At 38.6% G+C, this 27,837-nt stretch overlaps 1 protein-coding gene across 1 annotated transcript; it reads left to right on the forward strand.

The window, feature by feature from the left end:
* The first annotated feature begins 5,245 nt into the window (after positions 1–5,245).
* macc1 (MET transcriptional regulator MACC1) lies at positions 5,246–10,850 on the forward strand. The gene is made up of 5 exons (XM_074683765.1): positions 5,246–5,362; positions 6,922–7,043; positions 7,135–9,173; positions 9,584–9,772; positions 9,854–10,850. Exons 2-5 carry the CDS (start codon positions 6,929–6,931, stop codon positions 10,055–10,057), a joined length of 2,547 nt encoding a protein of 848 aa, XP_074539866.1. The 5' UTR covers positions 5,246–5,362; positions 6,922–6,928; the 3' UTR covers positions 10,058–10,850.
* Positions 10,851–27,837: the final 16,987 nt, after the last annotated feature.

Below are 27,837 nucleotides of genomic sequence, written 5' to 3' on the forward strand. Positions count from 1 at the left end.
AATTCTGTTGAGCGTAAAAATGGCACTTCAAACTATCAAAGTCGCAGAGGTCACGCACGCTTCACAGTGTCAACCCACTTAACCAACATTTAAAATTAGTGTGATAAATGTCAAACTAATTAAGAATATTTCCATTTTAAACGGCGCAATTTATTTTTGGTGTTAATATTTTTTATGTATTTTCTCTCAAAATTTAGCGAATTACTTTTCAGATTTTTTTTTCTACCATGTGATTGAACCTTGATAGTAAACGGACCTCTTCCACAATTACGCACCTCATTTTCCTACAAAGATTTTGTGAATAAATGCGCATCTTTTAAAACATCACACTAAAATAAATTTATATATAAGAAGTGTTTTTTTTTTCTCGTTCAAATAGTGGGGGACATTTTTTAAAAATGCAATGTGACAAGTTTTTGTCCTCGTGAAGTTTTGCTTGACTTTGGGGTCAATTCTGACAAAACATTCTTAAAAAAAAAAAAAATCAGACCGTATAAAAACGCTTGGAGAAATTGTACAACTTGTTTTTCGTTATAACGGAGGAAATTATCTTTATTTTAAATTTATCTAATCTCTGGTAATAACGAAAAAAAAAACATGAACACTTGTAGACTTCTATTCCCTCTCAGTTACAGTTTGTGAACGAAAAAATTCTGGTTGTGTCATGAATATATATATATATTTAGCTATTTTATCATTCTTTTGTTCAATGTTACAAGTTTCTATTGAAGCATCACTTGTATAAAATTGTAGTCCTCGTGTTGCCTGCACACACATCTTGAAGATCTTGTTCTTAATTCAACGAATGAAAATGAAACGATCTTTTAGTTATTTACACTTTGTTGAGCTGCTTTTTTGTATCTTTGGCTGGCCGTGAGGTAAAACTAAGCCAGTGTCTAAAACTTCTCCTGTACTCTATATGCACAGCTTAATAGCACCATCTAGCGCCTCCACGTCAAATAGCATGTACTCTGAGCCCAAGTCTGAGGCTACAGCAGATTCCGGCGTTATTTTGTTTTGCTGCCTGAAACAGCTTTTTACACTTTAAATGTTTTTGCAAAACTCTGAGATGAAACCTCAAGGCTTTGATTTTAACTATAACATCCAACACTGTAGTGTTTCTATCATGGATTTCCTCATTGTGAGACGTAAACAGAGATATACACATATAAACAGAGAACCAACAGCCAGCTTCACAAACTATTTCTCAATACATACACCATCTGAAGACAGATGTGTCACTAAATATCTCTGTTTGTTTAATACAAAGGATGACCATTAGTGAAAGTGATGTTTGCTGAATTTTTCTGTTGTAAATCCTGGTATAAAATCCTTCAGCGTTGCAGTGAGGCTACAGGGAAAATGGTTACAGTTAAAACTGAGACTAATTTTTTTTTAACCTGTACATACTGTTTTCTTCACAGCATAGCTTCCCATGACAGTGTTAAAGCTTGAAATCTGTGTGCATTTTTATGGGAAAGTTTGTGCAGTTTCTATGGATACCCTAAAGCAACTCTTTTCCTTGTAAGGTTTACAGGAGAAAAAAACAACAAGCAGACAGGCTTTCAAGAACTTTTCCTTTGTTACATAATTTAAAAGCTTTTGCAGTTGGGTTTAAATAAACACTAAACAATACTAACGTAATGATTCAAGGTAGAAATTAAGCTAAAAGATATTCATAGTTGTTCAGTCAAGAAAGTAAACACACCTACATGACGATGCAATGTGGAAAGCTTTTCTCTGCTGCAAATGGTTCAACATAATAACAGGTTTACATATTTAAAAATAAACTAATCTAAATGTCTAAAGCCGGTGAAATCACACTTTCAACAGAGTAGCTGGTTGTGACAAATGTATAAATTAGTAATTTATAATTTTATTGTTTAAATTCTTATTAAGAAAGTTAAAGATGGGTACATTTATCGACGAGTCAAAGGATGACTTACAGATAAGTGAAAAATGTTTCTTTATAAATAAAAGCCAAATGTCATGTTTGCCTTTGGTCTCAGAATATTTAGCTCTGTGTTGTCATGGTCATAACACCTGCAGCATCACCTGGTCCCCACAGCAATGTCGTGAGGCTGCCTCAGAGAGGAAGTGCACACATGCCAGCATGAAGAGGATATGCTGCCAACTGTGAACGAAGCCACATTAACATCTATGGTTCCAAGCTCACAGCGTGTTGGCAGCCAAACCAGGTCTGAGATGGTCACCTAATCAACACGACACCAAAAAAAATTAAAAACTGACATTTCTCTCAATACCATTAAGGTTTGATGGAAACACAATCTGTTACTAATATAATTAGGCACATAATGAAATCTACTCTGGGTTTTTATACCCTACCAGCCAATCACAGATCTTGTGGTGACATCTCTCACCCATTATGCCTGTGGACAATTTTGTGGTTAAAACCAGTAACCACACTGTCATTGTCATCAAACCGAACAGGCTCCCAGCAAAGACAATTTGACGAGGTGAGTCAAACACTTACAGTAATTGCTGTGGCACTGACAGGGCCATTTTTACACAACGATTTCAGTGATTTGGATTCACTTATGTCACACTGGTGGTGTTTTACCTGTGTAGGACATCTGTTGACTGAATGTGGTAGAGAGAAGATTCGGTTAGTTTTTTAAAAATATCTAATAAATAACTCAATTGTTTTGTTATTATTAATTCACTTCAGGACCACGGTGCAGATTTTTGTACCTAAAAAAAACTCCTGAGGTAACAAACAGACTGATGTCAAAACATGTATTTTCTTTTGTCACTTGTTAGTGTTAAAACCTGACATGATCCTTTTATTACTCACTTCTGACAAACAAGATTTTGCTGTGCTACACTGAAGTTTCTGCAGGAGGTAATGCTGCAGCCAGAATATTTTGCTGCTTATTCTGCTTCCTTGATGCAGAAATAAAGGCGCCATAATACTAGTAATAGCTTCAAATTAAATCAGACTAGAGTGTCTTTTAAGAATCGTATGACTGACTAAAAATCTGCAGATAAATCAATAGTGTCAAATCTTCAGTTGCAGGTAAAAAAAAAAACATGTAAGAGTTGCTCTGTGACAATATTGCTGCATAATAAAAATAAAGTAGACTTATTAGGATGTGTTTTAGGGTATGATCAGTTATGTGCTGCTTTAAAATTCCTAGTATTTGCCAGCATACTTCTCCACACTTGCTGAATTGTGTCTGAACAAACAAACAATGGATAAATGGCTCCACCAAGTGGCAAAAACTGTGTAGCTTTTCAAAGTTCTCAAACATGAGTTTAGTTTCTGGGAAGTTTGAGATTGGCTGGCTTTGGTAAAATCAGATATTCAAAAATCATTGTTATCGTCACTGTCAGTGTTTTGTGTCACAAAATGGGTAATTTACAGGTTTTTTTTAATATTTGAAATATAAAAAAGAGCTCCACTTCTCTGAAAAATTACATGGCAATGGAGTAAGCTGCAGAAAAAGATAAAAATGTCATCACATAAGTTAAATGTGAGTAGCACTGTAAAAGAAAAATAACAGTTTCTTCTCACAATGCTTAAAAATGTATTAATGCTTTATCAGCCATGGGGTAGTGGAATTCAAGTTTTGCTATTGTTGCATCTATTTTACACATATAGTAATTTGAGAATGTGTTGATGTCAAATTGTATGAACAATGATGCATGATGATGGTGAAGTATCAAAAGCTATAAACTTGTCATAAGTGCAATATTTTTTGTCTTGGTTTCTATTATTTGGCTTTGATTTTTACATGGAATACAAAGGTATTGGGAAACAAACAATGAAGGTTATAAAGTTGATAGTACTTCAAGCTGAAAAAAAAGGTTAAACTGCTGCTCTCAATGTGGTCTTACATTAAATTTGTGATTCCCTCTATTACTCAGCCCTTCATTTATCTTTTGCAATGTGAACTACAGTCACAAAAAAAAACACTGGCATTAATCCTGAGATTATAAAGGATTAAACATGACAGATAATGGCAGTGTTAAGACTTTACTGATCATTAAATGCTTTTAGGACATTTTGCCAACAAAAGAAAAAGTATTCTAATCTACAATTTTTGACTTCTATTTTTAATAAAGACTCGGTTACTTCCTTAACGGCCTAAGGAATGTTGTGCGTTAAAGTCATTTTTGAAGAGAATTAATCCTTTCAGATCTGGGGAATGAGCAGCTCTCACAGACAGTGTTTGTTCTTGGAATTGATTTATTATTTTAAGGGATCTGCTGATCCAAATTGGAAATAAATAATAAAAAACAAACGTTTTAACAAGTGGCATTTTGATGTTCTCAAAATCGCCACTAGAGAGCAGGATTTGTTCACAAGCCTGTCCTCTCTATCTGACAGAGTGCTGAATTTATATTGGATACATTCAGTTGTAAGAAGGAGATACTTGGTTTTTCATGGGCACAATCATGACCTAAAATGAGTTATTAGACAAAAAAAAATACGTATGTCTTTAACACATCACGTTTCTTCTGTTGTTTGAGACTTTAATTGTTATTTTTTATTGTTTGTCATTATTATAAAGTCAAGGCGAGTGCATGTGGCTATATAAAGATTAAGATCCCTGATTTTTTTTCGTGCTTGATTAGCAAAGATATCAGCATTAACTCCAAGCTTCTACCAAATATTTCAGACACAAAGTTTATGTGGTGACTTCCGTAACATATTTAGAAACAGGTAGACAGTACTCATTTGGGGTTATGTGTCATATCTTTAAAGATCAAAAGGAATGCAACTATCTCAGATATCGATTTATTAAGGCGCTTAGCCTCCTACATATGATAACACGACTTTTTTTCTTGATGAGATCAGCTCCGTTCGCCTTTCAGTCCATTAAGCCTTTGATCTACGGTGATTCAAATCAGCTGAGAAGATGACACCGAATAACAGGCGGAGAAAAAAAAATAACATATAATCACCTCTTGTTGTCTGAATTTTACTTATGGTCTGACTGCACGTGTTTTTTTTATGTGACGTTTGATTTCGTGTTTTAATCTGTGTTGTTGGTGACAAAAAAAAAAGTAACCCTGCAGTCAGGGCGACAGCCTGCTTCGCCCGTCAGACTCCTGTCGATACTACAAGTGTCGTTCAGTTTCAGGTGTTGTAAGTCTCGTGCGTACACAGAGCGGTGCATTCTAGGTATTGTAGTTCCTAACTACAGGAAGCCACTCCTCCGCCGGGCTACCTCCACTAGTGTGAAACTCTCAGTCCCAAAATGCTCCGTGCTCGGGCGCAAACAGAGTAGAGCGCTGAAATGAGAGGAGCAGGTACGCCCTGGAAAACAAGTGTAAGTGATAGTGGAGTTTTCCTGCCAGCTCGCTCAGGTAAACATACAACCAGCTCGGGCGGACGGTAAGATCAAACTTTGATTACTTTTCTCGCACTGGGTGGATTTTGGTGTCGTGTTTACACAGACGGGAGTGTTAAAATGCCTCATTCCCTTTTTAAATGTGTAACGAGTCCATTGCTCACCTGTTAAGCAGCTATAGTTTCCGCTGTGCTCCGAGATTAGAGTGCTGAGATTTTTTTTGTACAATTTTTTTTTTAATTCTATTTACAGATGATATCTATTAATGTACGTTTTTTTTATTCGAGGTTGAAAGAAAAAAAAGAAGGCGTCACAGTTGAATTTGATTTGAATAAAAAAATGGTTGCAGTCGTAAAATATGGGAATTAAACTTACAGTGCCTAGTAATAAGCCTGTAATGCGGCATTTAATCAGAACCTATTTACTTTTCGCACTACAGTGGCACTGCACTTTGATCATAGCAAGACGCTCCGAGAGAAGTGACTAGTGTGTCATAGGCTTGACAAGACCAACCTGTTTTTGTGCACTGGTGTAGGAAACTACATTATTAATGACTGACTCACTGTGACAAGTCATGAATGGGTAGTGTCCTTTTACGCAAACAAGTGACAAGCTGAAGAGTTCAGGCTTTATTTTCTGTTTTGGAACTGTTTCCTGTGACAGACAGAAAGCCTGGGGCCCACAGTGCTAAAGAAACATAGTTGAGACTCAACAATGTTTTACTCTTGTGTCTTTTGTTGACTGGGTGTTGGATGTGGCCATGTGTCATAGCATTATGAAATATAACTGAGCTCAATAAGATGTTTATCTACCTATTAGCTTTGTATAATCTATGTTTTTTTATTCCATGTTAAATCTGTACAGACAATACTAAAAAAATAGAAGTAGAATCTCTGGTAAGGCCACACTCAAAAAGTGTGTCCGTTAAATCAAAAATGTTCATACTGTCAGTTCGCTACTACTGTCGTAGAAGGACATATTAATTAGGCATTAAATAATGTTAGATGTCTCATTACTACTATTGTGATAACAATATAAAGTGTGATAACCAGACATAACTCAAAAATGTATTAGCTTAAAAATACTTTGTCTCATTCATTGCAATAAATTCCTTTCCATGTGTTATTGTACCGGTAAATGCTTTTAAAAAAAATACTGAGATTTCTTTTCTAACGTTAAAATTTTATAACAGGGGTGTGTTCAATGCTAAAGGCTTCTAAAGTATGTAATCTATCTTTAGCCACATTACTTAACTCCACCATAACAATGTAAAGTAGAGCAGGAAGTAGTAAGCACATGCTGCTAGTGTTACTCAAAGATTTAAGCTTTAAAATCAGCTAACTGTATCGCTGTACTCAAAATGTCACTAAATAACACATTGCTTTGAATTTTGCTTAAAAGTCTGAGATTTAGTCTGGTTATGTCAAATTAATGAACATTTTGAAAAGAGTATTGTGTAGACTGGCACTTTGTGTAAAACATCTTGAGAAAAGATTGTGATAAATAAAGTAATGCTAATTTATGCCATAATTTAGACCCGGGGTCCTAAAACACTTAAAAGTTACAGGTTAAAGGAAAAACAATGACGTTTTTGTGTTTACAGATGAAACATGGCAGCTGGAAAAGCAAAGTCCATCCTACGTGTTGGGAGTCTGATGCGGAGTAAATCTGAAGGGACGCTGATTGATCTGAATGACATTACCTCATTTAGTAACAACCTGAATGGTAAACGCTCACTATTAACACAAGCATCCTTCTTTACAATTCTTTGATAATGCTCAAAGACACGCTAACCAAATCGTAATGTTTTTATCAGGTGGGTATGTGACACAGCTCCAAAAAAACCCAGAGTGGCCACCTTTACAGCCAGAAGTTGCACTTTCATCACAGACGAAAAACCCCTTTTGGAACAAACTGTCTGGATCAAATCCTTTCTTGGATGATATTGTACACAGCAGTGCCGACAAACAGACAGCCAACACGTCAATTGTAGAACAAGGCCCTGCAAAACAAGTAGACACAAATAATGATGATGCCATCAGCACATCTTCAGATGAAGGGAACGTGGGAAACTTTTTGGAGAACAAACACAAAGCAAGCAACAGATCTGGGAGATGGAGAAGCGCTTCAGACATCCTGGATGATCTGGAGAGAAAAGTGCCAAAACAAGAAAACTGCTTCACACCGCCTGGGCCGGTACTGAATCCAGATTTTGAGTGGCTAAAGAATGACAGAGAGGCATATAAGATGGCCTGGCTGAGCCACAGACAGCTCACCCGCTCATGTTTGGACTTAAGTCTGAGCCCAGGGTGGGCTCAAACCCAGGCATCAAACTTCCAGGTCATCTCCAAAATCAGCCATGCTGGAGGTACAGTGCAGTTACCAGACTCTGAAATCAGGATCCACATTCCAGAGGGCCATGTTCCTCCTGGAGAAATACAGGAAGTGACACTAAAAGCGATGCTAGATCCTCCACCAGGACTCAACAACAACTACGTGACCACCATGAGTCCACTTCTGGAGGTGGTGCTCAGCAATGTCAACACAAAGAGGTGCATCACTCTGGATATCAAAATGTCTGGAGAGGTCAAGAGTGATCCGCTAAGTCAAGTGATGACGACTGTAGTTGGGCTGGTGTCCAATAAAAGAGAGGGACCGTATCTTAAGGTGAACGACTGTTACATTCACAAGAACAAGATGCAGATGAAGCTGCAGGATTTGAAGACACATTTTTATGTGATTGCTGTGGCAGAGGCCTCGGCAATCCAAGCCCCTGCTACGTCAGTTTGGGATTACCTTGACCGACAAATCACAGTCGCAGTTTATGGCCCGAGGTACATCCATCCTTCATTCAAGGTTGTCGTTGTGGTTTGCTGTCATGAGGATGTTCCCCCCAAGCTCCCATTTTCAGCAATGAGCAGAGGGAACAAAAACCTCCCCCCACTAATCCTGCAGCTCTGGGGAAAGCACAGTTTTAAACCAGACAAACTGAACAACCTGAGTGTAGAAATCAGCCTCACAGACTCCATGTTTAAAATCCAACCTGAGGACAAACTGAAAGAAGTGAGACAAAGTCAGCTCAAAATAGGCACAGTCCTGCATCTGCCAGTGGCATTATCATGTTCCAGTAATACAGAAATGACTCCTTTCAAACTGGATCTAGAGGTGAAGGATTCCAGTGGGGCCACTGTTGCACATTTTCCAGTGCCTTCCCCTCCGGCAGCCCCCATCAGATCAGAAAAGCGAGTTCATAGACAGTCAGGCAAGCGGATTGAATTGGCAAAAACTGCACCTATTCCTGAGGAAAGTGTTCCAGATTTACCCAAATTTACAGACAGACCTGTGCATCTACAGTGGTATGGTGTTGCTCTGAAGTCAGTTCTCCGTCAGCCTCGTGTAGAGTACCTTCTGGAGTATTTCAAGGGGGACACAGTGGCTCTTTTGTCAAGAGAGACAGTCAGGTCTGTAGGTAACTCAAAAGTCAAGGAATGGTACATTGGTTTCCTCCGAGGCAGGACTGGTTTGGTGCACTGCAAAAATGTCAAGCTCATAACCAGAGACCAAGTGATTGACTTCACTGGGATCCAAATCACCACAGAGGTTCTCCTGGACAACATGACACTGCCCTTCAAGAAGCTTACGTACATGTACTCTGCCATCCAGACGCTGGTCACTGAACACATCCGCAGCTGGAGAGGATTTGCTGACGCAATGGGTTACAGAAATCTGTCTTTGGACTCCATAATGCGGAGATGTGCTGAGACCGAGGCTGATAAAGTGGCTTGTGTACTGGAAAGGCTGAAGGAAGACTGCCACGCTGAGAGGACCAGGAAGTTTCTGCATGAGCTCATGGTGGTAAGTCAAAGTGTTGTGGTGTCCACTTTTTGGCCAAAAAGTAAAGACCACTTGTATTTCTGGAGAAATTAGCTAGTAGGAAAACAGTCTGTGTGGAGAGCAGGATAAGAAGAAGGCAGTGATCATAAAGTAATACCCAAATCCACTGGAGGTCAACTGAGAACAATCAATCAGGCATTTTAGTGACAGATAGGCATTTGGATTTAACTACAGCCAACAATGTGGCCATAAATCTTGTCACTTGATCCTGGAATTTTTTTATTCCTGAACTGAGAGATCATTGGCTACACTGAAGCCCTGAAAAAATTATTCAAGTCAAAAACCACAGGGTTCCAAATTTGCAGCATTTCCTCCACAGCCCACATGTTAAGACATCTTTGTTGACAGTTTCTCTGTGTCCACCAAACCAGGGTCTTCTGAGGATGGATTCGGTTAATCTGGCAGCTGAGCTGATTCAAAACACTGTCATTCTGTCCACGGCTGTGGAGCTGGGAATTCGATGGCGGGAACTTGCTGAGAAGATGGGAAAACTGTCCAGTGCTCAGATAGCTGGCTATGAAGCACCGCACAGGGGCAAGAGTGGAGACGTCGGTTCTCAGGTCAGTGTAACGGCATACATTAAAACAGACAGTCATGGGCACAGCTTGCTATACTAATTTTCATTTCATGGTCTGTTTCAGTCAATGTGGAAGCCTGCCTATGACTTCCTGTATTCCTGGAGTCTACGCTATGGAAACAGTTACAGGGACATGATCCAGGATCTGCACCTGGTCCTAGACAAAATGAAAAACCCTGCCACAAGGCAGTGGAGGCAGCTGACTGGTGCCCTCATCACAGTAAACTGTCTTGATATCTTTAGAACGTCTGCATACCCAAATTCCTAAACCGTAATGTAAAGGCACTCCAGAGAGAACATCAGTATCCACACACTTGAGTCAAAAAGACAGATAGCTTTTGTTTATAGACTACACATAAGACGTGGATGTCTAGATCTTGGTATGGAATTTAAGCAAATGAGGAAGCAACTTGAAGCAAGAATGGAGAAACTGCACTGATCTCAGTTAAGGTTTTAGATTCATCACTGCAGTAGACATTTTCCTATCAAGTTTCTTGCCTCTTAAGTCTGGCTGTGGGAGCATCACTAATTATTCAGGGCTTTGATGTAGCTACGTAAACATAAAAGGAAATCCAAGGCCAAGTCACTCTTTATTTTCTATGCTGCTTATTGTCACTCCCCACCTAGAATCTTGAGAAAGGAGAATGGAGTCTGAGTTAGCAGACAACATCTATGGTCAGATTGTCAGCTGCACTTGTGAAAAGTCTGGATCCAGGATGGTTTTGGGGCTAATGTGCTGTGCTTGTTGACCACTGTCTTGCAAATACCGCCAATGCCAGGGGAGAAAAAACTTTTGTTACAGTAACAATGTTGCCAATAAGAATACAATTTGTAATAAAGCAGGATGCCTCTTGAGGCAGTGGCTACAGTGCTAATCTTCAGCCCCGACAGAGTCCGAAGCGTAACAAAACCGGAAATGTAACAAAGATCCAAAATTTAATTTAAAAAAAATCTATTAAAACACAAAATGTAATAACTGACCCAAATGTAACCAAAGTGCTGAGCCTAAAATTCATTAAAAATATGTTGTAAAACCCAAAATGTAACAACTTTTAGCAAAAAAAAATGTAACAACTTGTTACATATTGGGAGAGTTATTACATTTTGGGTTTGATAACATTTTATTTATTACATTTCAGGCTCAGCACTTTTGTTACATTAACGGCCAATTGTTACATTTCAGGTTTTATATACGTTTTTTTTATTGCATTATGGGTCATTGTTATGTTTTGGGCTTGTACAAGCCCCAAAAATATGAGTTTGTGAACCTGTGGGTGACATTAAAGTGGGTACATCCAATTTTGTATTCAGTCAATGGTTTGTTACACATAAATAATGTTTTAATGTTGCATGTAATGTCTCTTGACTCTTTGTGTTATTAAGTTTTTCTTGCTTTGATTTATACTCCTCTATACTCCAAGCACAAGAGGCAACCTAACTGAAATTCACCTGGTACTTGCACTATACTTTTGGATCCCACTTGGTGAGTTTGAAATATGTTGACACAAATTTTGAGCTGTGAAGAATTTGTTTTGTTTCGGGAACAGAAAAACACTGAAGTGTAGTTTTACACTTTATTTTATATACATATATATGAGCAAATGTGATGAAGTGTTGAAGAACAATATAACTTTGGTGCATTACTTACAGTCAAGCGGGGAACAGTCAGCTATTCAGCCTTTACTGTCGATGGTCTTTTGATAGCTTAGCCAATTAATTCACTGCACTACAAATCTACAGTACGTTGAATATAGGTTTTAAAATTATTATATTAATATGCTTCTAAAGCTGCATTGCCTAAATCATCAGTATCGGGCCAACATGTTAGGTCAGAAACCAATAAATGTGAACGCTTGCCAGCACTGTTGATGATTGCAGTACCAATCTTGATCTTAAGTAAGGTTTGTGAGAATGTTTTACCAAAGTGAAAGTTTCTCGATGCCAGTAATGAAACGGTGGAGATTCTGCTGTATAAGTGTCATAACCTTTTGTTGTCTTAATTATTGTATTTTATATTTTTGTCCCAAACTGTCGTGTCATAGATGTGTATGAAGCAGATTTATACATATATATCACTCAGTGTAAGTTACCATTTAACTGTGTTGACATGTGTTTGATGTTTTTTATGACCATAATGAAATCTCGTTATGTAAAGTTGTGCCACATGCAGTGCACAGTGTCTTCAGGAGCTGAGGTTGACACAATATTTTTATAACTGAACGCAGATGTGTTGCTGAAGATTCAAAGAATAAATATTAACCACAGAAAACTACACCATTGGTTTACCTGTTGTTACATTTAATAGACTTGATTAGGAGAATACTTTAATGCTTAATGACATCTGTTACTTTTTCAGCTCTTCAGCTGAATGACAGAAAAAAAATCACAGACTTCCCCTGAAGTGTTTTTCACAGATTTTCTGTTTGCTTTTCTTCACACTGTTTGTTTAAGCTAGTTTCAGCAGAGGGCATTGTGTGTTAGTTCTCTGTCGATCAGAGAGTGCAGCATGACAAACTCAGACACACAGCAGGAAAAAACAATCAATAAACTGTATCAGGCAGCAGACTGAACTGATTCAAGCCAAAACAACGAAAAGGACTTGGACTTTTTTTTTTGTTCAACTGTTAGCTTTTTGGGGGAGAGGACTGATGATCGGTGGTCCCTTTTTCTGTTTTCTACCATTTAGAAAAAAAACTGGATGTCTGTTAGCTCTTGCCACTGGCTAAGAAATGATTGGAGCATTATTTCTGTATTTTTTTACTCAGGAGTAATAAAATAATAATCTTTATTAATCCAATCCATGATTAAGTCGTACCCCCCATAACATATTTACATCTCCTTTCCCTCATGTCAGCCAGAATTATTTCACTCCTCAAAAGAAAGATCTGTAAACAAAGTCAGAGAACACACCTCATCGTTTCATAATTATCTTAATGCTTTTGTAATTTTCTGATCATGGCAGAAACTCTCAGACTGAGTTAACATTTCCCCTGAGACAAAAATGTGTCTTACAGTTACTGTAGTGCAGAGTTGCTAATCTAACTCTTCCAGTGCGTACAAAGCATAACATATTTAGGTCAAATTCAACACACATCCAAACATGAGTCATGAAAAGAGACTGATGTGCTCAAGTTTGAAAACCATCTGCAAATTTAATCTCGATGTTTTTTTGTGGAGTCCCTCTGGTAGTGACACACTGTGGTCTGTGAGCCCGGCTCTCACTGCATCCTTTATGAGGGAGGACAATGGTCCACTGTTGGGAAGAGAGCTGACCTTGAGTGAGGGCCAGATCAGAGCAAAGATTCTCTGTCTGTTTATCTACCTGACAGTCTACTCAAACATTAGACTCATCAGTGATAAGCAGTTAACAATGAGTAATAGAGCCAAACTGTAATGATTAGTTATAAACACTGATCATTGTTGCTGTTGCTTTGAAAATCTAAGTTTTTTGTACAAATCAGTGTATCAGGAGTGAGTAAAATGTGAGGGAGCTTTGGTTTCTTAATAAATAAATAAACAGTATACTGCAAACATTTGAGTGCAGAGTTTACTTGTGCGTGATAATGTGCAAATAAAGCTCCAGCTTACTTTTATCTACAGTCATTGTTGTGGTACTGTGGAATAGTAACGTGTTCAAATATGCTTATAATGTTAAGGACAGAGCCACAAGGCAGAGGCTGGGGCACTGATTCTGTGGCTGGGAATAAAAAGAGACAAATGAAAAACACTTGAAGCTTCCCATTTTTAGGATGCAGTGAGGCGTTAAACTTTGTGACTAATGAAATGTGACCACCTTTGTTTTGGGAGCTTTTAATAGCTGCAGTCTGAGTGCAGAAAACAGCTTATTAGGGTGAATGAAACTGTCTGTACAAGGAATCAAATGTGTGCAAAACAGACAGTATTTCACTTAGCTGATTTGAGAAACAAATAATGTGAATAAGTGTATCACTATAAAACAATGAGCATGAAAACTGATTACAACTGATTACACTGTGTGTTTTCAAAAAGGAGCCGTACATTTATATATGTTGTCCAATATAGCAGAAAAACAGCCAATATCTAAATAGGACATGAAAGTTGATGCATTTAAGCTATGAAGGAGTTTTCAGTCTTTTGGCAACGCAGATATACCTATTTTGCTGAAGAGTAATTTATTAATCATTTATGGATGTATTTTTATTTTAAGGATTTTAAGGTTAGATGTAAATTACTTAATTCTAAAATCACATTCTTTCTCCTGGTATTTCAGTAGAGTGTGTCTTCTGCTTGCGTCAAGACAACCAAATATCACTGAGTTATTCAGATTTAAGATCATACAATGATAGACAAAGTATGGAAATACATGTCAACATAAAAACCTCTGTAAATGTTTTCAGTGAATTTTTAAACAAACAAGCAAGCGAGTCAAGTCTGGGTTGAATGTCACGATGATTGCAGTTTGACCTTAAAGTTGGCTGATTAGTAGTGTAATTATAATTAACTGAGGTATGAGTACAGATCTTTTCCACTCAAAGTGAAAAACTGTCAAACAAATATTTTGAATAACACCAATAGTGTAAAACCAAACTTTGATTAAAATCAAAATGCTTCATATGATTATGATGGAATAAATTACTAAAGGAAAACATTTCTGTCATTTAAGAGTATTAAAATGTAAATGTGTATGCTGAGCATGTTCATGAAATCTAACACCTTTTTTATACTAACAGTTTTCAGAGTGAGCAAACTCTTATCTCATTCAACTTTATGAATCTTTCTAGATTTGACCATTCAAATTTAAAACTGGTTAATCAGATGTAACGTGTGACTATCAGTAAGCTGACATTTAAATCAAGACCATAAGACAAGTAATAGTGTCCTGTGCTGGCAGCATATATTGACACAGATCATTTTGAAGTACCGCCCTCTTGTGGCCATTTAAACAACAGCAGCTTTTGCCAAACTGATTTATTCATGTACTTCTGCTCTTTTACTGTGTCTCTTTGGCCTTGTTAAATCTCATCTGACTTTTTGTTCTTACTCTCAAACTGACCCGTTGGAATGCAGAAAATCAGCCTACTTTGACTTCTTGGTTTTTGTTTTATTTATTTATTTTTTTTTCAAGTCAAGTGCATTTGAAATTAACAAGCTCACTTAAAACAACTTCTTCTGCTTCAAAAATAGCTTTTGTCATACATCTTTAAAGAAGCACCAAGGCCTTTGTTCGTTGCAGCTAAGGGCATAATTATTCTGAATGACTCATTTCCTTTGAGAAGAAGGCTATTTTTGGTTCTCTTTTAGTTTTCTGGCTTTCACACAGTCGGTCCAGGAAAATAAAGTTGACTGCAGCAGAGAGACCGCAAAACTTTAACTTAAGCAACTGCTTTTTTTGACACACCACACTGACTCAACTTCTTGTGGAGTAGGCTGCAGTTAGACTCATCTTTTATGCACTTCAATGACCACTGTCTGTCTTATTTTCAAAGTTTCTCTCAAAAAATACCATTTTAACTATTATAAGAGATGACAATATTGTCTGGTTAAACTTTGCTTTATGACTTAAAACTACAATTTAGATATTCCATTCATCACAGACTGTGTGTCTGTGTCTTCAGCTTCTCCAGAGCTGCTCACCACACATGAGAACATTAACATATCCTTATTACTGTCACTCTTCTTGACTTCTAGCATGACTATTTCACTGTTTTAAAGAGATTACAATCAGAAATATATTTGGTTGCCTGTAAATTATTTGGAGAAAAATATGTTCCGAATATTCTTACTTCACAATATGAAGAGCATCCTGCAGCGGTGAAATTTTAGAAATGTGCTGAGTTATAGGTACACATTAAAGACACTCAGGTTTTCTCTGGCATTTTAAAACAGGTCTTGTTTTGTATGTTCCAGTTTCTTCTTGCTGGGCAAATTTTAACCACAGATCACATTTTAAGATCATAATCTTAAAAGGGACAGTTGGCACGGTGAAACGCTACAGTAGAGCCCGTTTCTGCTGCTTGATCCAAGAGGAGTTAGGGAGAGATTGGCCGGATTTCTTTTCTTTAGGAGAAAAAGTGCTGACATTGCTGTTTGGCCTGGCTTTTATCCAGGCTAACAGCCAAGAAACACTTATTATACCATACATTTATTACAGTGAAATATGGATGTTGTACCAAACAATGTTATGTAGACGTTTTTCATACTATGGTGATACCAACTGTGGGATCAGTCTTCTTGAAATGTTTAATGACATAAACAAAGATAAACTTTTAAAGTTAACTTGTTTGGTTACCTAGTCATCATTTTGGCTTTATTCATTTTTAAATTAATTTCGAAGTAATACTGGTAAGTATCAAAGATAATCATTACTACACACAATGCTTTAAAATGTTTTAAAGGCAATACATCAAAAAACTTTTAAAAGCAGAAGAGCTAGTTCCAATCCAGTGGATGGCGCTATTGTATTGATGTTGAGTGAGTTTAAGTGCTTGCCACAGTTTTGAGTTCAGCCTTGTGCGCTTTTGTTAACATTATATTAAAATGTACAATAATGAAAAAAAAAAAGTAAAGATCAAGTGCTTGATAAAAGAAGGGATTGCTTTTATGGAGATTTTCTGAACTTTTTAGCAGAATGACAAATAAAATTAATACAAAACGAATTGGAGACATCCCTAGTTGCTTTATAATACTTTTAGAAAACTGTAGGAAAAAGATACAGTTGAGACAAAGGGGTTTGTTTATCTTTTACATGTTTTAAAATGAGAACTGAGAGAGAGATGTTTTATTTCAGGCTTTTTGAGGGGTTTGTATTATCCTAGTCATCTCCTTTTTATGTACTTCTACATTCACACACGTACATGGATGAGAACAGTCTGAGTCCAAACAGTTTAGCTGTGATTCCTGCAGCCAGCAGCCAGGGGAGCAATCCACAAATCACTGTTATGAACAGAAGCATTCCTCTGTCCTCTGGGGTATATAAGGCTTCATTTGGTTTGCCTCCATGATATATGTTGAGGGCAAGAAGTCATTTAGCTTTCAATTTATTAGCCTGGTGATTTATGCACACTGCAAAGGTGCTGCTGGTGTCTCCTACACCCACCCACCAACCCACCCTCCCTCCACCTTTTTTCTCATTGCACCTTAATAATGTGGTAATAAATGATGTGAAAGCCGAGAAAGTTCAGCAATTAGAACAGTCAGAAAAAAAGGTTTACAGTTTCTCTGGCTCATCCATCTTTGGTGCTTTATTCACTCAGTAGAATATCCACTTGCTTTCTTCACTAAAACAGCTTCATAAAATGGGAAATTTTAATGGAAGTTTTTGCAAACACAAACACGTAATGTTCCTGCAAAGTGTTAAAAGGATGCCAAACCAGAGGTTTTGTTTGTTCGTGCGGCAAAGAGTCAGACTCTGTTGTAGTTTTATGGATTTGGTAGTAGATTCTGTCTTTCCATTTTTAGCAGAAAATGTTTGTGGTGTTTGTTACAAGGTGTCGATTGTTGCCCAGAGTTCGATGCCTTTGTGCTGACTAACAGCCTGCTTGGAGCCTCCTCTCATGACCACCGCTGGGAAGGAGGAAGCTCTGTTACTAAATGACTCACAGAGAGAAAGAAAAAAAAACAACAACCTGGAGTGTTTGGCAGCGCTCACTGTGACTTTGTAAGTAATCATCATCCACATCCTCACTGTGCTCTCACTCTCACTTTTTCCATCAACCAACCAACCACAGACAGGCAGACAGACAGGCAAACAGACAGACAGAGGAGGGTTTTGTCATTACAAGAAAATCAAGATAAAGATTGACGACACCAAGGAGATGCTAACAAGCTTGGAAACAGTCCAGGTAAACATCCGAGAAAGCATCTCCACCTTAACTTGGTCTGGTGGGCTTGCTTTTCAGGCAGTGGGGTGATAGCAAAGTCCTTCCTATGCTATTAGCAGAAGGTTTATTTGTGTTAATGTGATCACTTCCTATGTTGCAGTAAGGGGTTTTGTCAGGTGTACCATGATGGTGTGGGGGAGCTGTTCAGAGGGTGTTTGCTGACAGGTCTGATGTACCAAGCGTGACATTCCCAGTCTGTCAATAATCTAAAAAACAGATGTTAGAGGGCTGGGAATCAGAGTGGGGAATGTTAAGGATTTCAGCACGTTGTGATAATGAGCTCCTCACTATGGGGTTAATCATTTCTTCTTACCCATTCACAGATTCTGTCCCATCTTCGAACCTTTGGTCTGTTTACCATGAGAATACAGATAAAAGCTGAAGGCCTCTGTTTAAAGTGTGACTCTGGACACTGTCAGGAGCCTCTTACAGAAGCTTTCTTGCTGTCCTCTCCAAAAACTTCAAAGCTGGTCCTTTACGCATGTCCCTCATAGCATGACGTTTTCCCAGATGGACAAGGGGAGCAGTGGGCTGGATGAGTCTCTGGAGACAGGACACGACATCTGAAGGACACTGTGAGAGCCACAATATAATGTTTACATGATGGCCAACGATGCAACAAACTCTCACACGATTATAACAGTGCAGACATCCTGATACATGTCCCTCTTTGGGGTTCCACTGGATAAATGTCATCATCCACACCTGCTTGATCACTTTCCCAAGAATTATCTGCTCACACCAGCTTGCCTCAACTTCACACAAAAGTTTTCTCCAGCAACACTGAGATTAAAATCGAAGATGGCATCCCCTGCATCAACAGCAACAAAAACTGTACTTTTAATCGTGTTTATTTGCAAATAAGTTTTGTCCTGTGAAATCAAATCAAGTTCTAACTGTGGATATGCTGTTGTGTTGCTCTCATCCACAAATGATCACGTAGTTTATTTTATTTATTTAACCTTTATTTAGTCAGGTTGGTCCCATTGAGATCAAAAAACTTTTTCAAGAGAGACCTGGCCAAAACAGGCAGCAGTAAAAACACAAAGTTAGGGCGCGGTCACACTGGCCCTCTCTGGCCCACCTCTCCGAAGCGTGCCAAGGCAGAGAAGTGAATTGTGCTCAAGCACTGCACGGTTGGGGTCACACTGGCCATTCGAAACGTGCGTTAGGGCTAAAGTGTGCTTAGGCACGGCACGGTTTGCCAGTGTGACCACGTCCTTACAGACAGGAAGCACAAAGAGACAAAGCACAGACAACAAAACACAATATTATGGATTAAAATCACGTTCTAGGAATCAATTGTTCAAACAACTGAGCTAAAACACTGACATCTTTTAGAACCTGCCTCCGTGTCTTTCATTTTAAAACATTTGAAGACACCAGCTCCTTGAGCTTTAAGTCGTTCTGCAACTGCTTCCAAGCTGTGGATGCAGAGGGCTCAAATGCCCCCTTCACAATTTCTGTCCAAAGGTTTGGGACTGAGAGAGTAATGAGGTCTTGAAAAAGCAGAGTACCATCCGGTACTTTTCTGCGTGATAGAAACACATGAATGGTGGCCGAGGCCAGGAACTGCCTTATAGATGAAAGTAGGGATGTCCCGATCACGTTTTTTTTGCTCCCGATCCGATTACGATTTTTTTATTTTGAGTATCTGCCGATCCCGATATTTCACGATCCGATCTTTCAGCAATGCATTAAGAAAAAAGGAAAGAAAAAAAACTCCTACAAGTTGTCCTTCTAGTTTTTTTTATTTTATTTAAATGAAGGTATCATTCTCGCCAACATGGATATAGCTTTTTTCTCCACTTAGTGCGGTATTAAATCAATAAAATAAAATAAAGCTTCTCAGTGGTGCACCACAAGATTACCTTATATGTGTGTAACAATAAGGTTGCAATTTCTGTGCGCGATTCCGTTGTACTTGTTATAATGACAAATAAAGTTCTATTCTAAAATGAATGATGATGAGCTATTATACACATTTTAATTAAAAACATGAACTAATTCTGATTCCCTCTCCCCCGATTATAAAAAAATGCCCCAATCAGCCCCGATTCCGATCACGTGATCGGATCGGGACATCCCTAGATGAAAGTGTACCAATGTGTGAGCCTCCAGTCGCCAAAGCAGGCCATCAAACTTGTGAGTACAACTCACAATGATGAGTCAGAACTTTACAGTTTGTTATGCTAGGCAGTATAAACCATATAGAGACACTGCGCAGAGGCATGCATGCATAAAAGTATGTTGTCATTGGCTGGAATTGGCAAACAACAACTGGAGCTAATGGCTGAGCAACATTCTGGGTTGTTTCAGAGGGTTACTGGAATGCAGTCCAGTCAGATCTGACGAGTTTGCTGCTCTGACATCTGACTCCTCTGCTAAATGGAACAGGTCATTACAACAGAGCTTGCAGGAAAAAAAATCACAGCTGTTAGTATTCACACATGCAGCTCATCACTTAAATTTCTGAAAGTTTTGTGCATGTGTGAATACAGCTACAATGATAGTGCTGGTTAAAGCATGTTGCATTCAGCTTCGATACCAGATAAAAGAACTAAGACAAAAAAAGTCTTTATGTTTCAAGCTGTGTAATGGCCAGATCTATCAAGAACACAGTATATAGGTGTATTTTAATCTACATCCTGTCACTGCTGTTGAATATATGCCTACGGGGACTTAAATAATATTATGAGTTTGGATTACTCACACATTATCTCTAGATAAATCTTTAAATTTAATCTTTAGTCATGTTATCAATATAGTGCAGCTTTAAATTGGAGAATATTCTTTTAATCTATAGGCAAAAAAGGGATAAAAGTAACTTTATTTGGTTTCCCTAACCTGAGAGTACCAAAAGTAAGAGTTCAAATCACTGCAGCCTCTTTGTGAAGTCTAAAATTCTCTGTTACCTGCACTTACTTAAAGAATGTCCAGCAGATGGTGAGAATAGCTGTAAGCTGCAGGTGTCTTCACTTCAGAGCAAAGAGTAATGTCTTTGACAGATGAGTCCACAGAAACTGAATCAAGTCCAGAAAATTCACCTTCACTCTGTACAGGTGGCATCAGAGGTCGCCCTGGCATAAAAAATTATGTTGATGAAAGAAAGAGATCGCTAACTGTGAAACTCAAAGAAAAGCTCAACTTCAGTTCATGGTTAGAGGAAATATGACATCTTGAGGAGATTCCCAGCTGGGATGGGATAATCACCCAATGTCCACATTGATGAGTCAAAGTAAACAAACTATGAGCAAACGAAAAAAAGAGCACTACACTCAGCTGTGAGTGATGAGATAAATCCCTCACACTAGAGTGTCTTTTGGGCTAATTTCTGTCAACCCAAAGAGGGGAGAACAAGCAGGACTGAAGGGTTCCCATTCCAAAAACAACAGAGCTGGAGAGGTAGCCTATTGTGTCCTGACAGATCACTCTGACTGAAGGCGGAGGAGGAGGTCGCCTCTGACTGACACACAGGGAGGAGCAGAGGTGAGTAGAAATCTGGGGGAGACGGGAACACAGCTGCAGTTCAGAAGAGAGTTAGTGCCGTTACTTCACATTATTTAGGACTGCTTGCTAAGGTTGTGTGAGTGTCTTTGAATTTATGTGCTGCAAATGTTTAGGGCTGGAAGTTACTTAAATAGACTCTGAGGGGGGATATGGAATTTATCTATCTAGCCAACTTTTAGCTAGCTAGCTACTCAGTTAGCTACATTTGAATCACTTTCTTTCCAGAGACATTTTTATCTTTTAAGGTTTATTTTTGTTTATTTTGACAGCTACTCCTTTACTTACATTTATTTCCATCTACTGTACATAACAAACTCCTAAATCCCTTATCTGTCAGCATTATTCACTTAGAGCACAAAAAGTATCCTCTATGAATACAAAAATAAGGTACACAAAAAACTAAAAACAAGCAGGTACTTGGAAAAAAAAAAACTAATAAAAATGACTTAGAAATTCATCCCATAATGTAGTTATCAAACTATCTTAAAAAACAGTGGTTACACAAGAGAGTTGTATCATAAACACAAGTGGGCCTGGGTTTGAGGGAAAATGTAATACTGCAACCTATCCATCAATCAACTAACCCATCCATCTATCCATCCATATGTCTATTTATCTGCACGGATGATCTTTCACGTTCTTCTTGTTTTTGACAGATGACAGCAAACCCTTCCTCTGTTCTCTAATAACTTCCCTGGTCTGCGTCGACCCCTCCCCCCACACACCTCTGCCCATCATTCCCCTGTACACTCTTCATCCTCTTGCAGCTGGAGCACTCTGTTTGACCTCCCCCTCTCCTCACAGAGCCCTTATTAACTGGAACTGTGGCAGAAGTCCTGCAGCACTTGCGGTCTAAAATGAAGAATCACATGGGACCACTGACATTATGCAGCTCATCACTAACATAAGTCAATGTGACAAGCACGTTGCGTAGTTTTCCAACTGGGCAATAAGCCACAGCTAGAGACGCTGCTGTTAAATTCCTGAAAGTTACTCCTCATTTTATTATTTCATATCTGAAGCATGCGAGAGGACATTCCAGCCTGGTGGTCTTTGCCAAGTCAAGAACACTGGATAGATGACACAATGAAATAAAAGCTAGATCATCGGAGCGTAACAGCAGTATATAAAAGTAATTTATTTACCTGCAACATATTTCACCTGGAGATCTTTTTTGCATGTGGGCATGCAATTACAAAAAGCCTTTCTGTCCCAAACGATTGTTTAATTTGTTGTCAGATTTTTGCACTGCACTACTTACAGTTGTTTTTTGGATGCTTTTGCTGCAGTGTGACTGTTATACTGTTTCCCCTTCACATATTTAATTTAAAGGTCAGTTCATCCTCTGTACAGTGCAGTCATAAAGAACAGGGACACATTTATTGCTGTGTTGGCTCACTTATGTGGCATGTTTGATCTGTGATGGAAGGATTTTTACCATGAGGTCAGAGAGCTGAAATTCAGCTTTAACTTGTGGGCATTGAAGTTCACTTCAGATGGACTGTGTAGGATTAGGGAGTCACTGGAGATTTTTTTCTGAAAAATGTCACGGAAACCACACAAATACATCATGAAAAAAAATTCTATTCATAAAATAAGTGGTAAGATGGCTGAGTGAATAAAGTAAATAAATACTCTGCCATAAATGTTTTGTTTATCCGTATAGACTGTGCGTTGTGTGAATACATGCTGCAGTTCTTACAAAAAGCCAATTCAACTTTTGCTTGTCAATTTTGTCAGAGAGACTCTGCTAGGACACACAGCATAAGATAAATCAATGGCTACCACCAAACATAGCCAACATTAAGCATTTAAGGTTTTATATAAAATGATGCTGGTGAGACACAACAAAAAATATGTAAAACACCAATTCAAATATATCAATGCCCAATTTAAAAAAAGTTGCTCAGCGCCGCCCTGTTGGCTATGGCTGCCTTTTGCAGCAGCTCTCTTTTCTTTGTCCGTTTCTTGTATTTTTTTTCGTCTCTTTTTCGTAATCTTTGTATTGGGAGTGGATCATTACTTTATATGGCTCATATGTTGGTCATGGACACCAAACATTTTGTTGCTTCAGTGATATTTTTACTACTTTTTCTCCTGTGTTTGTCTGGAGATCCTACATGTTAACCATGGCTGCATTGTTCACATGTTAACTCAGCTGTTAGCAGCCTGTAGCATGTCAATGCTAAATGGTGAAAGGCCTGATGTCTTCCCACAAGGTGAGGAGAAGGAGGTGAGGATGACGTGCTGGTTCTCAGGTGTGAGCTAATAAGTGATGACATCGACCATCCATCTCTCGTTATTGGGATTTTAAGATCTATCTCCAATAAGATGGACGAGCTAGCTGTGCTAACCCAGCAACAGAGGGAATACCAGAGGGCAGAGTAGCATCATGCTATTCACAAACATGACTAACGGGGCTAACACCAGGCACCAACGCCACATTGGAAGAGCTTCACCTGCTGTGAGCAGACAGGATCCAGGAGACAGAGATGGAGCATGACTGAAGAAGCTCAGTCCTGGACCCTGTGGAGGTGGAGGCTGGCTGAACTGGAGAATGATGGACAAGCTGTCATCTTCTATTTTTTTATGGACCTTTTTGCACTTTCTATACACTTTCTTACTTTTGTTTTCTTGATTGCTGCTGTGACTTCAATTTCGTTGTACTTGTTACAATGACAATAAACTTCTATTCTAAAAGCAGCTTTAAAGCATAAATAAATGTGTTTACATCCTAACTAAGCTCGCCTGTCTGTTTATACACACTGCCCAGAAAGTGAATTTTATATGATTATGAGATTTGAAAAATAAGGCATATTTAGAGTAACTTGACTAACACAAAGGCACATTTTATCAAGGTTAGGGTTAGCTATCTCCTGTTTACTACTGCATAGTGTTGTTAGCAGGCTAACAGAAGATATAGCAAATGTGTTAGCAACTTTATAAAATTCAAGGCTAGCTAATGAAAATGTTAGAACAGAACATGAAGTAGAATTCTGCCAGGACATTGGGTCATAAATTTTGTGAAAACAAAATTTTAATTAATCATTCGCTAATGAGAATGTTTGCTAGCTAAATGTAATAGTAGCAAGGATTTGCATTAATTCTAGCATTAGCCATGATAGCGTACCTTTCTTTCTTCATATTTATTGTTTTAAGCCAAGTTTTGCCTCACACTTGTTTTTAAGGGTTATGGATAAGGGTTAACTTTGTATTAGACTCTACCATTTCAGCTAGCTGTTTTAAAGAAAAGAGAGAAAAAGAAATGAAAAAAACACCAAAACCATTATCAAACAAGAATATTCAAAACAACCCTGTTTTTTATGAGAAACACAGCATCTTTAAACCCCTAGTCACATCTGTAGCAGTCGTATCGTCTAGCCAAAGTATGGTTAACCTACTGTAACGCTATGAGCAGATATTTGCACTGTACGGGTCAGTGCACTGGTCTCAGTGCTGCAGACAAGGTGAAAGAGTGTGTGGTCCATGGGTGGAAGCTGCCTTAAAGACAGCAAAAGGCATGACTACAAAGTAGTGAGGCGTGAGTTTTAGATGCAGTAAGGGGAAAGAAAGTAAAAGAACTGATGTTCATTTTGCAGCCCGCATGGTGAGGCAGTGAGGGTCACATACAGAATTCAGTGGTGTTTTTAATCTTGCTTCACAGTATTGTGGTGTTGTTGTTTTGTGAGTGAAGTTGGACTAGTGAAAGGTTTTCTCAATCCCTTGGAGGAAGCCCTGTGTTTATTTTGTGTGTGTGTGTGTGTGTGTGTGTGTGTGTGTGTGTGTGTGTGTGTGTGTGTGTGTGTGTGTGTGTGTGCGTGTGTGCGTGTGTGTGTGTGTGTGTGTGTATGTGTGTGTGTGTGTGTGTGTGTGTGTGTGTGTGTGTGTGTGTGTGTGTGTGTGTGTGTTTAAAACAGAGATTATACTACTGGGATGCCAGGTCTTCCACAAACCCCACATCACCCTGTGCTTCCAAGCTGTGAAAACATGCTGGAGGTTTGTTGCCTCTTTGTGGCTAATAAGGTGTCATTGTGCAGTAGAGCTTACTGATATCCCACAGAGTCATTAGGAGGACATGAACAGATTTAACAGAACACCCATCACACAAAACTGCACATGTGCGTCTCTTGCTCCAAAAAAAACTCATTTTTTTCTACAAATATTCAGTTTTTTTAAGAGATAAGGTTCCAGGAATGGGCTGGCTTTACTCTCAGACAAAGTCAAATTGTGCTCTGCTTCAGGAATACTGACGTGAAACCACGATTAGAACCTGCAACTTCAAAGCGCTCTGCTTTCAAAGGCTTTCTTTTACAGCTAGCTTCAGGAGCCCTGGCTCCTATGTGTCCAGACAGCTTATAAAGGGGCTGTTTTCATCCTCACCTCCCAATTCAACACCCCAGATCTGCGCTCCCCACCACTCCACTGCTATTATCAAAAATCCCCTGATATGGAGTCTGGATTTCTCCACAGAACAGGACATTTTGAGATGAGGGAAAAAGTGCTGTCATCTGCCTCTGCTGTTTGACCTTGTTAGTCCTCAGGGTTGATTAGGGGCTATCTGGGACTTCTCTTTGAAGAACACACTCCCTGTCTTTTCTCATCCCAAGCAGTTGATCCATCTTGGCGAGCTGGCACTGCGCTCATTGCGGTTCAACTTTTAATGGAGTGAACATGAATATCACTGTCAAATGTGGGAGCCTCATACATGTGGAGGACTGCGGTTTGTTATTTCAATAGATATGAGTAGGCTGATAGAGAAACACTGCCTTGCAGGGCTCAAGCAGAGAAAATAGACAGGTCTCTGTGGATCTGGATCTGGCCCAGGACTTAGTAAGTGAGAGCCTGAGTTGTGTCTGCCTTGATGTGACCTCGGGGAGGGTTTTGTTAATGACGCTCTGGGGTCACTTATGACTGGTGTGTCAAGTTGCATGAGTCAGTAATGTACACTTGACTTTATCACAACACCTACTCACTGCTCATCGATAAGCACAAAAGCTTTCTCTATCAGTTGTAAACTGAGCAGACACAAGTGTACGGTGAATGAAGCACACTCAGAAACAAGCAGGCAACAATCTGTTTATCTCCTCTGCTTGTTCTCGTGATTGTTAGGCCATGACAGCCTGAAAGTGACTGATGAAGGTTTCGTCTTTATTAAAGATCAACACTAGAGGAGTTGTCCTGTGATGACATCATATTCCCGAGAAGCAGCTGTGTTTTCTCAGAGTCACTTCAGCAGCAAAGAGCTGAACTCTGCAAGAGCAATCTGCCAAGAAATGTAAATGTAGAGTGGGTGTCAGTACGAGCTTTAGCATTAATATTTTTCTAAAATAGGGGACTAAGGAGTGTCCTTATTGCCTATAGGGTGGTTACAGAGAATCCCAAGATCCCTGCTACTAAAACAAGTTTTGTTGTTCTAATTTGCTTAATTAAAATGTAATGAATAAGATCTCTGCTGATATGAGCAGAAGAGGAAGAAACCCTAAAGTATCAAAACTAACTTCCAAAAAGTGGGATCTTTAAAGTCAGTACCCATGAAAGAAACAAAAAATAAAAAAAACTAAACCAGAGCTAGAGATGCATTAAAAGTAAACTCATCAAGTCATCCTCTTTTTTCTAACTTCTAAGCACTAAGACAAGGGAAGAGCTATTAACTTCATTATATTCAAAAAAGTTACAACCCAACACTCCTTTAAAATCCTGCATGGAACTGAAGTAAATCAAGTCAGCACCCAAGAACTCTGCTTGAGTACCTCGTAGCTACTTAGTTATCTTTGTGTTACAAAAATATACAACACAAAAAGTATTTTAATTTATCTTATATTAAACAGCAGGTGTTCATCTTCGCCTTACACTGCATGAAGTCACATAATAGTGTTTATTCTGAAGACAAGTTTGAATTTAAGTATTAAAACTATCCTGGTGCAACGCCACGGAATTTAAAGGCGCTCGCCGCTTAGTGTATCAGTCCGCGCGCACGGCGTGCCAGATATAAACAAACGCAGGTAGTCTGCCAGGACGAAGAGACACGATGAGAACTAGAGCCTTATTTAGTGGTGTTTTTGTGTGAAAGTAACGCGCTGAAAATTCTCTAAATAAAGCGTGAATGCAGACCGATATCAGATTTTTTCAGTGGGAGTCCGTTTATTTGTGTTTTTGGTCAAGTAAAAATTGGTCCCGTCTGAGTGCAGAGGAAACCAGCAGAGGAGCAGGGAGGGGGTGTTTGGTGTGAGCGCTCTGGGCTTCTGCTGCACAAAAACACTGCTGTAGGGGTAATTTCTGCCCTAAACCTTGTGATAGGACCCAACTTGTTCCATCCCAGAGTATCACTTCAATGCCCGAACAGTGGCAAAAAGCTTTAATTTTGTATTTACATTTTGTAAATTTGATTTGCACTAAATATGTGATTTAACTATTACTGTATAACAAGTACTGATTTAGTGTTTGCGTGACAGATGTTATGGCACTTTCGTTCATATGGCAGAACGTTCCAATAAAAGTGCACTATACACTGCTTTTGAATTCATTATTAAATTTTGAGTTTACAATGCAATTAATTATGATTAATCTGGGAAATCATGCGATTAATTACAATTAAAAGTTTTAATCATTGCCAAGCCCTAAGTAAAACCTACATGTAGTACTGTGCTGTTATATTTGGGATTTGTGGCAACCATGGCAA

The sequence above is a fragment of the Halichoeres trimaculatus genome, unplaced genomic scaffold, assembly GCF_033239565.1.
Source record: "Halichoeres trimaculatus isolate MK-OKI-2021-1 unplaced genomic scaffold, fHalTri1.1 fHalTri1_scaffold_12, whole genome shotgun sequence".
Classification (NCBI taxonomy): domain Eukaryota; kingdom Metazoa; phylum Chordata; class Actinopteri; order Labriformes; family Labridae; genus Halichoeres; species Halichoeres trimaculatus.

Bases quoted from the DNA above. Each gene is read 5' to 3' on its own strand.
- macc1 (XM_074683765.1), top strand. From the start codon at position 6,929: ATGGCAGCTGGAAAAGCAAAGTCCATCCTACGTGTTGGGAGTCTGATG. The intron at 7,044-7,134 runs GTAAACGCTCAC...TGTTTTTATCAG, and splicing joins ATTTAGTAACAACCTGAATG to GTGGGTATGTGACACAGCTC. The intron at 9,174-9,583 runs GTAAGTCAAAGT...CCACCAAACCAG, and splicing joins TTCTGCATGAGCTCATGGTG to GGTCTTCTGAGGATGGATTC.